The sequence below is a fragment of the Notamacropus eugenii genome, chromosome 4 (genome assembly GCF_028372415.1).
Source record: "Notamacropus eugenii isolate mMacEug1 chromosome 4, mMacEug1.pri_v2, whole genome shotgun sequence".
Classification (NCBI taxonomy): Eukaryota; Metazoa; Chordata; class Mammalia; order Diprotodontia; family Macropodidae; genus Notamacropus; species Notamacropus eugenii.
Genome location: NC_092875.1, coordinates 91,365,556 through 91,383,149, shown reverse-complemented (window position 1 = coordinate 91,383,149; position 17,594 = coordinate 91,365,556). Strand labels below are relative to the sequence as shown.

The 17,594-nt window shown below is 42.2% G+C and overlaps 1 protein-coding gene across 2 annotated transcripts in view; it reads left to right on the top strand.

The window, feature by feature from the left end:
• Positions 1-17,594, top strand: part of ADGRB1 (adhesion G protein-coupled receptor B1) — a 262,780-nt gene that overhangs the window by 97,212 nt on the left and 147,974 nt on the right. For both annotated transcript variants that reach the window (XM_072602911.1, XM_072602909.1), the window contains exons 5-9: positions 9,238-9,402; positions 9,910-10,074; positions 15,305-15,469; positions 16,015-16,179; positions 16,843-16,944. In XM_072602911.1, coding sequence (XP_072459012.1) covers positions 9,238-9,402; positions 9,910-10,074; positions 15,305-15,469; positions 16,015-16,179; positions 16,843-16,944 — 762 coding nt within the window. The remainder of the gene's footprint in view (positions 1-9,237; positions 9,403-9,909; positions 10,075-15,304; positions 15,470-16,014; positions 16,180-16,842; positions 16,945-17,594) is intronic.

Below are 17,594 nucleotides of genomic sequence, written 5' to 3'. Positions count from 1 at the left end.
GAGGCATTATTGGCATTGATGAGAACACAGATCCATCCAAATATTGAAGTAAAGTAAGAAGAGCTGAATGGTACTTTCCTTCTGAGATTAAAAAAAAAAACAAAGAAAAAGGTTTGAGGGACTCAGCTAAGCCCAACATTGGAATTCAAGAACCACAGAATATGAGAATCATAGTCGTAATCTCTTAGAATTTGAAAATATCACAGCTGGAATGTTCCTGAGTGGCCAGCTAGTCTAATCTCCTATCCTTTATAAGAATCATTAGATTGTAAGCTCCTTGAGGATAGGAATTTTTTGCCTTTCCTTGCCTTTCTCTCCCCAGTGCTTAGCACAGTGCCTGGAATATCATAGATGTTTAATAAATGTTTATTGATTAATTGAGTCCTTTGCATCTTCCATGATTGGTTTTTTTTTTTTTTTTGCCTCTGTTCAAATACCTTCAGATGCTGTTCAGTTGTTTCAGTCATACCTGACTCTTCGTGACCTCATTTGGAGTTTTCTTGGCAAAGATACCAGAGAGGTTTGCCATTTCTTTCTCCAGCTCATTTTACACATGAGGAAACTGAGGCAAACAGAGTTAAGTGACTTGCCCAGGGTCTCACAGCCAGTAAATATCTGAGGCCAGGTTTGAACTCAGGAAGATGAGTCTTCCTGACTCCAGGCCTGGTGTTCTATACCCCAAATACTTTCAGTGACTTGGAACTCATCAAGTCAAGTCAGCAAGCATTTATTGAGCACTTACTGTCTTCCAGATACTGTACTAAGCAAATACAAAGGCAGATACAGCCCCCTCTCAAGGGATTCATGATTTAATATTAGCCAAATCAGTCATTTAATATTTGTTAAATGGCTACTATGTGCTAAGTACTGGGGAAGCAAAAAGAGACAAGACAGTCCCTGCTCTCAGGGAGCTCACAATCTAAACGGGAAGACAACAAGCAAACAAATATGTAAAGGCAAGCTATAGATGGGAGGAAAATAAAATAAACCAAGAGAGGGAAGGTACTAGAATTAATAATTATATTAAATATAATAAGTAAATAGAATTAATAGTTATATTAAAATAAGACCTTCCTTAGAGAAGATTTTAGGGGACCGTTAGGCAGTGCAGTGGGTAGAGCAGTGGCCCTGGAGTCAGGAAGACCTGAGTTCAAATGTGACCTGAGTCACTTACTTAGTGTCTCACCAGTATGCACCCTGGGCATACAACTATATGTGTGTGTGTGTACGTGTATATATATATATATATATATATATATATATATATATATATATATATATATATATATATATATATATATATATATATATATATATGTGTGTGTGTGTGTGTGTGTGTGTGTGTGTGTGTGTGTGTGTGTGTGTATACACACAGATATATACATTTTATATATATATAAAATATTTTATATACGTATAATATATAATCCCGATTGCCTCTAAAAACAAACCAATAAAAGTAGATAGAATTTTAGTTGAAGCTTAAAGGGAAGTCAGTAAGTTGAAATTAGGCGGGAGAGCATTCCAGGTATAGGGAACAGCCAAAGAAAATTCCAAGAGATGAAGCATTTTGCTCATGGAGGCAAGTGTCACTGGATGGAAGAGTATGTGATAGAGAGACTTAAAAGATAGAAGGGGAGCACGTTATGAAGGGCTTTGAATGCCAAACAAATAATGTTATATTGGATCCTAGAGGTAGTAGGAAGACAATGGAGTTTATTGAATGGGGAATGACATGTTCAAACCTTTGCTTTAGGAATACCACTTTGGTGGCTGAATGGAGGATGGTGAGTGGGGAGAGGTGTGAGGCAGGCAGATTCACCAGCAGGCTGTTACAGTAATCTGAGGTGAGGTGATGAGGGCTTGCACCAGAGTGGTGGCAATATTGGAAGACCGAAAGGAGAGCATTGCAAAAATGAAATGAACCACCCTTGGCAACAGATTGGATTGGGGGGTGGGGGATATGAAGAGTCAAGGAGGACACAGATTTGGGGACTGGGATGATAGTGTGGCCCTCTACAGTAATAGGGAAAGTAATGGGAGGGACAACATATAAACAACTGTTTTCATACAAGACATATAGGACGTAAATTGGGATAGGATTCTGATTGGTTGAATTTTTTTTCTTCTTAAATTGAACTTCAGTCTGTTTACCTGTAATTCTCCTCATATTCAACCATTCTTAGTTTTGACTTCTAGAAGAATTTTCCTACTCTGTCCCAGGTCAGCCCAGTAGATAACTGAAGAAACCAAGAATGTCTCCCTTAAGAATCTTCCACAGGTTAAACATCACCAACTCCTTTGACCTCTGGTATGAATCTGGTTCTTCTTTTGGCCTCTGTCTGTTGGACTCACTCTAACTTATGATTACCCTACCTAAAATGTGGAGCCTGGAACTGGATTTGATGTCCTCAGTATGGTCTGATGAGCCCAGAGAACAATGGGACTCCATTCCTCATTCTGGGCACTCTGCTTTGGTTAAAGTAGTCTAAGACTCTGTTAGCCATCATGTCCTTATGTCACAATCATCTCTGTTGTGAGAAGAAAATTGGGGTCCATAGAAGAGATGGGGCTTAGTCAAGGTCACGTAGCTAGAAAGTGGCAGGGTTGAGCACAGGACCAGGGTATCTTGAATCTAAGCCTAATGTACTTCCCACTTCCTTGGTCCCTTCAAACCATCCTGTTTTGAATTTTCCCCTTGCTTATTTTTAATTACATATTTTTCTATCCCTTTTGGAAGGAAAGGCCAAGTTTCTTGATAAGAATAGTTCTTCAGAATGACCTCTTTTTTTCCACCCCAGCCCTTTAAGGTGCTACCTGCTTCATAGAGCCAGGAATGGATTGAGAGGTTGGGTTCTCTTGGTACTTGACTGTCTTAGAAAATTCCATCTGGGTCAAGGGAGGGTCATGGGAGTTCAGGAGAGCATGGGAGTTCATCCCTGGAGTCCACAGAAAACTGTATAATGAATCATATACTCTGAGAGCTGGAAGGGTCATCTAGTCCAACCTGTATCTGGCCAAAAATTCTATATATAAATGAAGGGGGAAGAGAATAATTTCAAGGGAGTCCACTTAGGACCTAGAAACACCCATGGTAGTAAGCACCACCAGTAGGAGACTCCTAGTCCATTCCAAGAATCAAAGAAACTCAGTTATAGAGGACCTCAGGGACCATCTGATCCAGGTCATACTTGAATAGCAATCCTCTCAAAGATGTTTCCAGTAAGTGGTCATTGGGGGAGACATGATAGGGAAAAGCTGAAATAGGGAAAAAGGGGATAAGTTTGTATGCTCTGGGGGCAGCCTTCAGGAGTCAGGGAGCCATTGATGTAGACACTGGCTGAAAGCTTGATGAAAGTCCCAGTTTCTAGGGAAATCAGATAATTTCCAATTCTTCCTCTACATATCTTTCCAACTTCTGCATCGAAGAGAAGGTTCAGTGTTTTCCAGAGGAGGAAGGATAGCCAAAAGCAACATAATAGAGGATCGATCAATCAATTATTTAGGCTGGGAAAGACAAGACTCAGTAGGGATGTGGTAGCTGTCTCCAAGTAGTTGAAAGATATGGAGGATGTTAGACTTATTTTATTTAGACCCAGAAAGCACTGCCAAAAGTAATAGGAGGAATTTGAAGGGAAACCAATTTCATCTTAATATAGGACAGGATTTGAATAAATAAATGAATGAATGAATTTTTAAAATTATTAAATGCTTACTCTGTACTAAACATTGTGCTAAATAATAATGGCTAACATTTATACGGTTACTATTATGTGCCAGGTTCTCTACAAATATTATCTTTGATCCTCGCAGCAACCTTGAGAGATAGATGCTATTGTTATCCCCCTTTTATAATTGGAAAAACTGAGGCAAACAGAAGTTAAGCAACCTACCTAAGGTCACAAAGCAAACAGATATCTGAGGTCAGATTTGAACTCAGATTTTCCTTACTCCAGGCCCAGTGCTCTATCCAGCGCAGCACCTAACTTCCTATAAATATAGCATACAGAAAAGACAGTCATTGCTCTCCAGGAGCTCACATTCTAATAGAGGAAATGATACATATAGGAAAGTCAAGGTCCTTAGAGTGCAGCAGCAAAGAAAATGGTCTTGCCTCTTCTTCGGTGTCGTTTCCACTGATAAAATTCTGTCAGTTTCTGATGTGGAACCAAAGTGCCAAGGATTTTGGTGGTAAGAATGTTCTTTTTTGGGTCTTTAGTAGGTGCAGTTTCAGCACACACAGACCCAACCACATCTCCAAGAGGATTGCTGTTCTGAGATAATGGCTTGTAGGGCTAGGCTAAAAGCAGGACTTAGGTCCTCCACAGTTGCCTTGGAGAGTTAGTGAGTTTCCCTTTAAGTTGAGGCTGGATGGCCACTGTTGGGTAGACTATGGAGGAGATCCCTGCACATAATAGGTATTTTATAAATGCTTGTTTTCTTTCTTTCTTTTTCTTTCTTTCTTTCTTTCTTTCCCTTCCTTCCCTCCCTCCTTCTTTCTTTCTCTTTTTTCTTCCTTTCTTTCTTTCCTTATTTCTCTTCCTTTTTCCTCCCTTTCCTCCTTCCTTTTCCCCCTTTCTGTCCCTCTCATTCTTTCCTCCCCTCTTTCTTCCTTCTTTTCTTTCTTCCTTCCTCCCTTTCTACCTTCCTTCATATCTTCCTTCCTTCTTTCCTTTATCCCTCTCTTCTTCCTTTCTCCCCTTTTCCTCCATCCCTCTCTTCTTCCTTCCTCTCTTCTTCTTCTCTTCCTTCCTCCCTCCCTCCCTCCTTTCTCCCCTCTCATCCATTTGTCTCATCCTTCCCTCTCTCTTCCTTTCTTCTTCCCTCCTTTTCTCTTTCTCTCCCTTCATCCATATCTTTTTCCTTCCTTCCTTCCTTCCTTCCTTCCTTCCTTCCTTCCTTCCTTCCTTCCTTCCTTCCTTCCTTCCTTCCTTCCTTCCTTCCTTCCTTCCTTCCTTCCTTCCTTGCTATCAGCTATCTACTGCACGTATACACAGGATTTTGTGTGCTATTTCAAGGGTTTATTCCCATGGGGAAAGAGTAATAGAAATTCAGAAATAGCACACTAGGGTGCAGGTTCTGACAAGAAATCTGTTCAGCTCAGCTCCGTCAGGGTGTCCCCCAAGCTAATCTATCTGAATTTAACTAAGGACCCTGGGAAACTGAGGGGGTGCTCCTTGGGTTTTCCTGGCTGATAGCTCCACCATCAGGCATCTTTCTGAGTTATGATACAAATCCAGAATATGACCCCTAGCAAAGGATGCCAAGCTCTGTCCTGGGCTTCAGAAGATGGGACTTTTCTATCTTTGTACAGTATAGAATGACTTAGCAGCCTCAGTCATTAGGTCTGGATAACTACTTAACAGGTGTAGAGAGGATTCCTTCTTATACACTGGTTGGAGAAATTGACTTTTAGGTCCCTGTCCATGGTTCTGAAATTCTGAGATTCTTTACCCTATTCATCAGTTTCCCCAAACACCAGCTCCTCCTCTCAGAATTAGTTTTGTTTTTTCTTTTTTTACTTTGGACACAGAGCATTAACTCTTTGCTAAAAAAAACTTTGACTCTCAACCTGAGACCAAGAGATCCTTTTGCCTCCTTGGACTTGGGAATCAGTCACTAATTACCTCCATCTCCCCTTTTCACTATTGCTCTAGTTGAGTGACCTCTTCTCACCATCACCACTTCCCTTTTCTTCCTTTCCTTGTCTTCCCTTTCTTTCTTCTCCCCACAAGGATACATTTTAAAACTTTTATTGATAGTTTTGTTTTCTAATTCGCCTTAATTTCAAAAAAATATCCCTTCTTCTTTGTCAATGCAAGGACAAAGAATAAAAAAAAACTATCCAAATGAACACATCAATCAATTACCAAACATTTATTAAACACTTACTGTGCCCTAGGAGCTGGTGCTGCAGGTATGAATACATAGGCTAAAACAATCCCAACTCTCATGTATTAGGAGAGACAACATGTGTATATGTAATTACATACAAAATAAACATATTAGCAAGACTAACACTCTGTGCAATGTACTACTCCAGTATTTCCCTCCTCGGGTAAGAAAGGGAACAGGGTGGATTTTCTTATCTTATCTCTCCTTCCAGACCAAACTTGATCATTATAATTACATAACATTCAATTTTGTTTCTCTCGTTCTTATTCTGAACATTTATATTTTTACAGTCATCGTATTTTTTCCTCATCCTATATAGTGTATTCCATATCAGTTTTATAAGGCTTCCCATGCTTTTCTGAAATTTTCATATTCATCATTTTGTAGCGTTCATTAATATACTATTACATTTATATACAATGACTAATAGCTAACAATTACATGGTGCTTTAAAGTCCTAAAGTGTGGTGCTCTAAATAGATTATCTTATTTGATTCTGAAAACAACTCTGTGAGGTAAGTACTGTTATTACCCCCATTTTACACTTGAGAAAACTGAGGCACAGAGAATTTAAGTGACTTACCCAGGGTTGCGTAGAATAAGTTTCTGAGGCTAGATTTGAGCTAAGGTCTTCCTGACTACAAGTCCATAATTCTACTCATGACACCACCTAGCTGCTTACAGTTTGTTTATTCATCATTATTGATGGGCATTTGTCTCCAATTCTGTGCCATCACAAAAATAGTCCTACTGTGAATATTTTAGAGAAGGTGTGACTTTTCTATCTTTATACATTATAAAGAAGTCTTTTTAAGGAAATGGGAATGTTTGATCTGGAGAAAAGATGATGTATAGTATAATGTTATAAAGTATAATGGTTATCATTAAAAACCTGAAGAACTGTCATTTGGAAGGGCATTAAACTTGTTCTGCATGGCCTCAAAGACCAGAACTGGCACCAGTTGGTGGAAGTTTCAGACAAGTGGGTTTGAACTTGATGTAAATGTAAGGGAGAAGCTTGGTAACAATTCAAGCTGTCAAAAAGGGAAGAGTGTTGCCTCATAAGGTAGTGAGTTCCCCTTTAGAGGCTGGATGACTACTTCTCAGGGATAATCATGGGATGGGAGAGATCACCCCTGAGGCGCATTATAACTCTAAGATACCATGATTCTATGTATGTGTATGAAATCAACCTTCTTTTCCCCAAATAGGACAGCTTCGAGCTTCCGAAACTTTCCTCCACTAAGGTTCTCCCAGATCTTGTCTGACTTGACCATGATTCCTCCTCAGTCAGGAGTGAAACCACCAAGAATGACATTTTCCCTTTAGAGCATACCCAATTTGGGATTCAAATTCTAGGCTCTCTGGAATGAATTCATTGGTCTATTTGTTACATTACAGACTTTATATTTGGATAATCAAGAATGTTCCCAAAGAATAATCATTAACTAATGTCAATGCCAACGTCAAATTGGATGAGGTATTTGGTGAAGTGTCCCAAGAGCTTTGTCATTAGCAATGTTCTACTTAACATTTATATCAGTGAATTGGATAAAGATATAGATGGCAGGTTTATTACATTTATAGGTGACCCAGTACTTAGAGGGATAATAAAACGAGAGTCAACAATATCTTTCATTAGTCTGGAATGAAAGTCTGGATCTAATCAGATGAAATTTAATAGAGAAAAATGTAAATTTTTACCCTTAGGTTTAAAAGAATCAACTTAAGAAGCACAATATGTGGAGATGTGTTTGGATGACAATGAATGAGACATTAATCTAAAGGTTTTAATGAACTTTAGGCTAAATTTGAGCTAACTCTAGGACATGGCAGTCCAAAAAGTTCATTAAGTGTTATGTCTAGGACTGGGAAGTGGGAGTGGAGAGGAAAAATTGTGACAATTCTATTGTACTTTTCCTTAGTCAATTGTACTTTGAAGAACTGTATTCAGCTCTCACTTTGGAAGATCACATTAGCGTTTATCTATAGAGGTAGCAACTAGCTTAGTAAAACATGCCATAGAAAGATAATTTGAGGGAATTGAGGCCACTAAGCTTGGAGAAGAGATACCTGAGAGGGGGACAAGATATCTGTCTTCAAATATTTGGAGGACTGCAGTGTTGAAGAAGGATGACATTTGTTCTTCTTGGGCCCAGAGGACAGAACTGAAAACATCTGGTAAAGTTACAGAAAGTCAGACTTAGGCTTAATCTAAGAAAAGCTGTTCACTCATTTTCACTAGTGTCCAAACCTTTGTGACCTCATTTGGGTTTTTCTTGGCAAGAATCCTGGAATGGTTTGCGATTTCCTTCTCTAGATCATTTTACAGATGAGGAAACTAAGGCAAACAGGGTTAGGTGACTTGCCTAGGGTCACACAGCTAACAAGTGCCTGAGGCTGTATTTGACCTCAGGAAGACTCATCTTCCTGATTCTAGACCCAGCATTCTATCCACTATGCCACCTAACTGCCCCTAATGTAAGAAAAGGCTTCCTAATAAATAGAACTATCCAAAAGTAGAATGAGCAGCTAGGTGGCATAGTGTATAGAGCACTGGGACTGTAGTCAAGATGACCTGAGTTCAAATCCAGCCTCAGACATTTACTAGCTGTGTGACTCTGGGTAAGTCACCTAACTTTTTTTGCCTCAGTTTCTTTATCTGTCAAATGAAACTAGAGAAGGAAATGGCAAACCACTCTAGTATCTCTGCTAACAAGACCCCAAATGAAGTCACAAAGAGTCAGACACAACTCAACAACAACAGCAGCAACAGCAAAGAAAGTGGAATGAACTACCCCAGGAAGTCATGGGTTCCTTTCAACATAAGTCATCAAGCAAAGTCAAGACGACCACTTGTCAGTGATGTTGTAAGGGGAATTCTTATTCAAGTATTGCTCAAACTAGATGGCCTCTGAACTCCCTTTGGAGATTCTATGAAAGTTCAAAATGGTGAAGAAATTACATATTTTTGTGAACATCTTGTCTTCCTCCTTCTCTTTCCCCAGTTCCTCCTTTTCTTCCTGTTTCTCTTCCTTCTCCTCTTTCTCTTCTCATTCCTTTTCCTTCTACTTCTTTATCTTCCTCCTCCTTCCCTTTCTTCTTTCTCTCTCTCCTTCTGTTTCTTGTCCTCTTCCTCTTTTTTTTTATAATTATTATCATTACTACTATAATTACCATATTCATCCATCTGTCCCTGAGCATGGGCTTATGTAACCCTCCTTTGAGCCTAGCCATAATCTAATAATCATCATGTATGGGAAAAGCTTGCCATTTGCTTCCCTGAAATTCTTCCTGCTGCCTTTGATTAGGTCCTGACTTTACTGTCCCATGTTCCAACAGGAGACCCTGCAGCAGAGGAGTGGTCCCCATGGAGCGTCTGCTCAACTACATGTGGTGAGGGCTGGCAGACCCGGACTCGTTTCTGCGTTTCCTCATCCTACAGCACCCAGTGTAGTGGACCCCTGCGAGAGCAGAGACAGTGCAATAACTCAGCTATCTGTCCAGGTGAGTCTTCCCTCTGAGGAAAGGTTGGAAAACTGGGGCATGAGAGCTTCTGGTTGAAGAAAAAAGTCTCAACTGCTGAATTCTGGAACTTTGTATTGGAATAGGAAGACATGACCCCTGTCCTTAGGGGAAACATAAGCCCTCTCCTCAGGGATCTCTGGGCATGAGGGGGAGAAATAGCCCATGTTCTCCAGGAGCCCCTGGCCTAACAAGGAGGTATAAGTCCTGTCCTTAGGAGCCCCTGGTTTGAGGAGGAGACATAGTATAAATACACTTTCAAACCTAGATGGAGTCCATCATACATTGTCTTGGTTTGATCAGAGGAGTGAGCTGAATCAGGGAAGGGTTTCTGATGAAGGTTAGTTTGCAGGAGGAGGGCATATTTAAGAAAGGAATAGGTCAACAGGGAGCCTGACCTTCGCGAATGGTGTATGGATTTCCGTGGTTACAATCTGTAATGTTGCAGAGGCAGGGGAATTTCCTGATGGCCATACTCTTTCCTTACAGTTCATGGGACTTGGGATGAGTGGTCACCCTGGAGTTTGTGTTCATCTACCTGTGGGAGGGGCTTCCGGGACCGTACCCGCACCTGCCGCCCACCTCAGTTTGGAGGCAACCCTTGTGAAGGTCCGGAGAAACAGACCAAATTCTGCAATATTGCCTTGTGCCCTGGTAAGTTGGAGGGAGACAGAGGGGCTGGTCTGTCCAAGCTGGGGTGGCTGATGGAGATAGAGCAGAGTCCCTTAGCAGGCTTTGAGCAGGGCCTGCCTAGAGGCAAGAGTAAAGACCAGATGACCCCTTGGATATATTTTGGCTGATACCAGGGATCTCTCTTTCATGTTCTTGCTCCTCTGTTATGCAGGGCTGCTCATTTCATGTTCAATTCATTCATTCATTCAATTCACCAATTCTATTCATGATACCATATTGTCTCTCTAAGAGATAGAGATGCTGACATCAACAGTCAAGTGGTCATTGCATTTGCAGTGGTCACTGTAATTGCTGTCAAAGCCATGAAAGCAGATGATGTTGGCATCAGAGTGTCCTGACACAGAAGACATAAAAAGTTCTTTGGATATAACCTATGAATAATTGCCCATTAACACAAGAAAATCATATTTGGGTGAAGGGTAGGAATGGGAGCAGGACCCAACAGTTCTTCATCTTCTTTACCACCGTTAGGCCTAATTCCATCATCATCATCACCATCACTGTCATCTTTCTGCTGTTTCATTTTGTCTTTGTATGTTCCCAACACCCAGTATATTGGACTGGCACATAGGAGATGCTTCAGAAATGCTTGTTGATCATTCACTATCTTTGTGATTCCCAGAGTAATGGTTACCATTACCAACATCATTCAATCATTCAGCGTTTATTCAGCTAACTTTTATAAAGTGCCTTCTTTGTGCTAGGCACTATGCTAGGTGCTGAAATATAATGCCCCAAGCAAAAGAGTCTTTGCCCTCAATGACTCTATGTGCTACCATCGTCACCAATAACAGGATCATTGCTATCACCATCACCATTCTTTATCAAAGCCCCAACATTCATTTATAGGTAATGAATTTTGTTGTTGTTTAGTCATTTTCCATTGTTTGACTCTTTATGATCCCACTTTGGAGTTTTCTTTTTCTTTTGAGGCAATTGGGGTTAAGTGACTTACTTAGGGTCACATAGTAAGTGTCAGAAGCTGGATCTGAACTCAGATCTTTCTGACTTTAGGGCCAGTGCTCTATCCACTGCCCCATCTAGCCATCCCACTTTGTGATTTTCTTGATAAAGATGCTAGAGTGGTTTGCCATTTTCTTCCCCAGTCCATGTTATAGATGAGGAAACTGAGGCAAGCAGGGTTAAGTGACTTGCTTAGGGTAACACAGCTAGTAAGAATCTAAGGTTGGATTTGAACTCAGGAAGATGAGTCTTCCTGACTTCAGTCCTGGTGCTCCTGTGCACCATGGCTCCATCTAGCAGCCCAGGGATGAACTACTTAACATAAAAGAGATGTTGTGGTTCAGAGAGAATACATGAGTAGTGAGGGTCCCAAGGAGTGCTGTGAGGGTGAGGTTGGTTAAGGAAGATTTCATGGCAGAAGTGAGATTGAGAAGTGAGATTCATTTGCTTTCTATTAAACTGTTTCCAGTCTGGAACCCCTCTCCTGCACCAGCCAGGTCTATCTCCAAGAAGGTAGACCATGACACAGTGTCTCTTGAGACAGATGACAGCTCCTGATGCTGGCATATAAAGGTGAAGGGGCCCGTGGGCTTTCCTGGCTGCCATGGGCATGGTTTGATGCAATCGCAATCTCACTTGTTTCTTTAACAAAAAGAAAGCAGAGAGAAATAGCTTAGAGGAAGAGAATGAGCTTTAAAAATAGCCATGGGGATTAAGCAGGCTCCTGGCCAGCTCTGCAAATTGCTTTAATACAAATGCTCTGCTCCTCCCTGCCCCCTCTGTCTCTGGTGGCTTAGAAATCCTCCCTGGGATCTCTCTTCCTTCCTCTGTTTGACTTGTGGTTCTCTCCTTAGCTCTGCGTCCACTTGTCTCTCTCCTCTGTCTCCATTTCTTAATGTATTTCTTCTAAATGTTTCTGTATCTCTGTCCCAATGTCTGTCTTTCCGACTCTCCTGCTCTTTTGTCCATCCATCTCTGTTTGTCTCTGTCTTTCTCTGCTTCCATCTTGTCTGTCCCTTTTCCAGTCTCTCTATGGCTGTCTGTCTCTGTGTGTTTCTGTCTCTCTGTCTCTCCATCCTATTATCATGGATTACTTCTCCCCTTCAGTCCCACAACGTCCCCTTCCCCAGGCTGTCTGACACTCTGACATTATTGTCTGTCATGCTGTCTCCCATTTTGTTCCTGTCATTTTGGTACTTGTTCCACTGGGAGCTCCTCAGGGTCCTGGCCATTGGAGGCAGGCTGCTGAGGACAGAATCCTCTCCATCTTTGCCCATCATTTCTGCTGCAGGGTCACTCATGAGACATTTAGAGGTTTCCCCCATCATATTTTTCCCAGTGCTCATTTCTATAGCATCCCATTTAGAGTACAAGAATCTGGCTCTTATGTCCAGTGTCAGAGAGGCCTTGAAAGGCAGAGATATTCACAGTATTCCTGAACCCTACGAACTTCTATCAATGGTGAATCAACAAGTCATCCTATGAAATTCTCCTTCTGAGATCTGTTTCCATTCTTATCCTTGAAAGAGAAAAGATAACCTGGAACCAGGCTTCACACTAGCTTCTGGCAGCTCTAAGGAATAGGGGAGACAGAGGACTCAGGGACCATTGTTTGGGATATTATGGGCATTCCTGAGCTCAGTCTCTCAGGCCTCATCTTAATTGGGGACTCAGATTGATTTATGTTCTTTGCCTTTGAAAACTCCTTCCAATTGTCTCATCCTTTTCCTCCTATGGGAGAGTTTGGTATAAAAGCAACAGATCCAATTTGATACTGGTGGTGATGCTTCTGCTGATGGTAGTGGTGGAGATCGCTGGGGATGGTAGTATGTATTCATCCTTCATTGCCGAAGAAGACCATGCCATCAGAGAAATAATATCATGACTTGCACTTAACTTTGTTTTGAGTGAGGGAGGGCTGTGCAGGTCACCAGCCTCACTTCTCCTCCAGAGCCATCTGAATCCAGTGACCAGATATTCATCAGGATGACTGGAGATGACCCAGGATGAGGCAATTGGGGTTAAGTGACTTGCCCAAGGTCACACAGCTAGTGAGTGTCAAGTGTCTGAGGTGGGATTTGAACTCAGGTCCTCCTGACTCCTGCACTGGTGCTCTATCCACCGCACCACCTAGTTGCCCCAGGGATGGTAGTAGTGATCTAGATAATGAGGATGATAGTGGTAATTGTTAATGGAGACAATGATGGTGATGAAGATGGTGATGGTAATGATGACAGAAACAAGGATGGTTTATTTTGAAGTTATATTGACAGTGGTCATGGTGCCAATGATGAGGATGATGATGGTGACAATGGGGGATGGGAACAGTGATGATGATAGTAGAATTGGTGATGCGAGTGATGGAGTGATGATAATAATGTTGATGATAGTTTGTTGAAGGTGTTGGTTGTGATGGTGATAATAGCTATGGTTACATGAAGTCAGAAGTGTTCACTAATGACTTATATGACAATCAGGCTTCCCAAATATCTCAGCAGACTAGAATTACAGGCTATATCTAAAATTGGAAATTTAATAGAGGTAAATGTAGAGCCATGCCCTTTGGTTAAAGCCAATAATTCCTGAAGTACAAAATGGCAGAACCTTGAAGAGTTACCAGGTCAGCTAAAAAAGATCTTGGAGTCTTAGTGGTGAAATAAATGAAATAATGAGTCAATAATGGGACATAGCAGCTAGAAAAGTTAATGAGTTCTTATTAAGAGAGAAATAGTATGTAAGCCTTAGTAGTTGATAGTACACACTATACTCTTCCTTGGTCCTGTCCAGGAATCACATTTTAGAAAGGACATTGCTATAGTAGGAGGCAAGTAGGTAACACAGTAGAAAGAGTGCTAAGCCTGGAGTTAGGAAGACTCACCTTTATGAGTTCAAATCTGACCTTAGACATTTACCAGTTTTTTACCCTGGGAAAGTCATTTAACCCTGTTTGCTTCAGTTTCCTCATTTATATAATGAGCTGGAGAAGAAAATGGCAAACTATTCTAGTATCTTTGCCAAGAAAACCCCCAAAGGGTTCATGAAAGGTCAGACATGACTGAGAAGTGACTGAACAACAATAGCATTGATATACTGTCCAGAGAATATCCAGAGGATAGAAGTGAAGTTGATGAAAAGACGGGAGACCATGTCCTATGAAGGAAGGCTGAAAAAAGTGGGGATGTTTTCTTCTTGGCGAAGAAAAGACTTGAGGGAGGGCATGATAATATGTCTTCAAGGTTTTGAAGGGATGTCTTGTGACTGATTCATTCGATTTGTTCTCCTTGACTCCAGAGTACAAAACCAGAAACAGTGGCAAGAATTGGTGAGGGGCAATTTAAGTCATGAGAGAAAGAAAAACTTCCTTAAATTTTTTTTTGGGGGGGAGGAGGATCAGACCTGTGCTTTCATTGGCATAGGGAATTACTGGTTAGGATCTTTCTCTACCAATACATATGGTATTTGCTTTAGAACTTACAGTCTTTGAGAGTTGCTTGGAGTACTGAGAGAGTTTAATGACTTACCTAGGGTCATACAACTATTCAGTGGCACGACTTGAACCCAGATCTCCCCTGAGCCAGAGAGTATTTTTCTCCCAAAAGGAGCTCTCTGAGACATAATCTGAACCCCCCCCCCTTCCCCTAACCCCCCCCTTCATCCTCAGGAGGTGTGTGCTGGACGAGGAAGGCATCACCTACTGGGAGTTCTCTACTTACATCAAGTGTGTCTCCATCACTATATCACACTGTCTCTACTAACAATTAAAGCTATCCAAGAGTGCAACAGTCTGCCTCAGAATATAGTGATCCTTTCTTCCCATGGAAATATTCAAGGACGGATTGGATGACCACTTGTGATATATACTGTAGAAGTGATTCCATCTTAGATATGGGTTGGACTGGATGACCTCTGAAGTACCTTCTAGCTTACAGATTCTATGATATTGACCTTGGAGCACTCTGCCCCTAGGTACCCTAGGGGGAGGCAGTAATCTGTTGTCCTGACTTCTTGTTCCCTTGAATTGGCCTCCCTTAGATGGGTCTGACCCTTCCCATCCTATTCCACTTCTGAGACAATATTGAGAGGCAGGGGAATGGCCAAAGCCATCTGGCAACTGCTATGAACCCATGCAACTTGAAGCCCCAAATGTTATTCCACCAAGGGATGGTAAGTCCAAGAAAGGTATTCATGCTCTGTGTTCTGTCCCTTTTCCTTCCCCCGGGCCGGGCAGTGGATGGCAACTGGAATGAGTGGTCGAGCTGGAGTTCCTGTTCATCCAGCTGTTCCAATGGCACCCAGCAGCGCACAAGGGAGTGCAATGGACCCTCTTATGGAGGGGCTGAGTGCCAGGGCCACTGGGCTGAGACTCGAGATTGCTTCCTCCGGCAGTGCCCAGGTCAGTATCCAACCCCAAAGGGAGACTCAGGATGGCATGTGGGAACAAGGGAGTGTCAAGAGGAGATGGGCCAAGGGCATGAGGGAAGACTGTGGTCAGGGTTGTGGAATATGAGTCCTCAGCCTCACAGGCCTCAGCTGGGACCTAATCTTCTCTTGTTCTAGTCTTTGGTTCTCTGGGTTTCTACTTCTCCAATATTTGTATATTTCCATTTCTTCCTATATTTATTTTTTTTGTTTATTCCTGGATCTCTTGGTACCTTGGTGCTGCTATGTTTGTTCACCTATGACTCTGTCCCTTTGGTCTCCATGTCTTTCTATCCCTCTGTGTTTCTGGGCCTGTAAGCTGCCCTGATTCTGTGTCTCTGTCTACATTATGTGTGTCTTGTTCTACTTGTCTCTTTGTCCTACCTCTTCATCTCTTCCTTTATGTCTCTGTGTGTCTCCCCATCTTTGGATCTTTGCTTCTGTCAATTTCCATATCTGTACCTCTGTTTCAGTGTCTTTTTCTTCATATTTCTATACTGTCTTATCTTACTCTCCCAGTGGATGGCAGGTGGCAAGCCTGGGCCACTTGGGGCAGCTGCAGTACCACTTGTGGCGGGGGTACCCAGAGACGGGACCGAGCCTGCCTGGGCCCTTTCTTTGGGGGTGAGTCCTGCCAGGGTCCCAAGGAGGAGTACAGACAGTGCAGCCAAAGGAGGTGCCCTGGTGAGTCACATTTCCTTCAAGGCACTCCCTCCCACCCTCCCCTTAAACCTCCCTCTTTCTTCCTCCCATTCCCCTCCTTGTATATTTTCCCTCCCTCCTCCCTCCCATCCAGGAGCATTCCTCAGAGACACGAGGGTCCTTGGTTTCCCTCAATCTTTCTGCCTGATTTCTTTATGCTTGTAGCTGCCAGGGACTTGAGCTCTGGACCTTGTGGTCTCATTCTGGTTCTATTCTGGTTCTAACCAGATACAGAAGAGTGACCAAGGCAGCCCACTGGGGGCCCCCTGAGACATGGCTGTGCCAAGTTCTAGGCAGCAAGGGGGTATCATTCAGGTGTGGTGGGGCTCAGCTATCTCATGATCTCTAACAAGGGTCTAAGAACTGAGTTAAGACTCAGTCTATGACCAGGTTTGGGGTTCAGTGTGAAGCCAGAGTTGGGGGTCATGCTACATCTGAAGAGCAATTATTCTTCCTGTGAGGATGACTGTCCTAAACTAGACTTGACTTCTCTTTCTTGCTGCACTAGACTCTAACAATTTAGCTAATTAACCCAAACTCCAGTCCATTCTGCTTGTTCTCTTCCTTTCAGTTTTTTTTCTGAGTCTGATTGATGTACCCTGTACCCCACGTCTTACCTGACTTTATCTGTTAACCTTTTGCAAGAGCCCCATGAGATCTGCTATGAAGATAATGTTGGTTCCATGGTCTGGAAGGAGACTCCAGCTGGGGATGTGGCTGCCATACGCTGCCCCCGAAATGCCACAGGTATGAGTCCCTAGCAGGTACCAGGCCCTGAGGGATGGACTCTGGGACTTCTGCATAGGCTTCTTATTCAATCAGTTATAGAATCATAGACTCACATTTAGAAGGGACCTCCTTCAAGAATTCCTTCCCCAGTATTCCTGGCCAATGATCATTCAGCTTTCTCTTGAATATTGTCACTGAGGGGGAATTCATTACTCCCAGCATATGCATTTTTCTACTCATAGATAGCTCCAATTATTAATCTTTCTTGAGCTGTGCTGGAATTGGCCTTTCTGCAATTTCCCCCCACTGGGACCACAGAGAATATGTTTGGTCTCTCTTCCAAAAAGCTATACTGATTCCTGTGCTCTGCATTACTTACGAAGTAGTGGGGAGAGGGGAGAAAAGGAGGAGGAGGAGAAACAGATAGAAGCCCTTCCCTCAGAGAGTGTATCGTCTTAAGAGATCCTGAGAAGAACCACCCCTGTTAACAACAATCATACCTAGCATTTATTTAATATTCTGTGCTTTTCAGAGGTTTCTCTTCTTTTCTTTATCTTTTTTTTTAAGAAACAAGGTTCAAGGGGAAGAGCAGACAACCCTTGCCTGGGAGCTAAGATACTTGGGTTCTAGTCCTGAGTATGTTTTCACCTTGTTGTTTGATTTTAGCT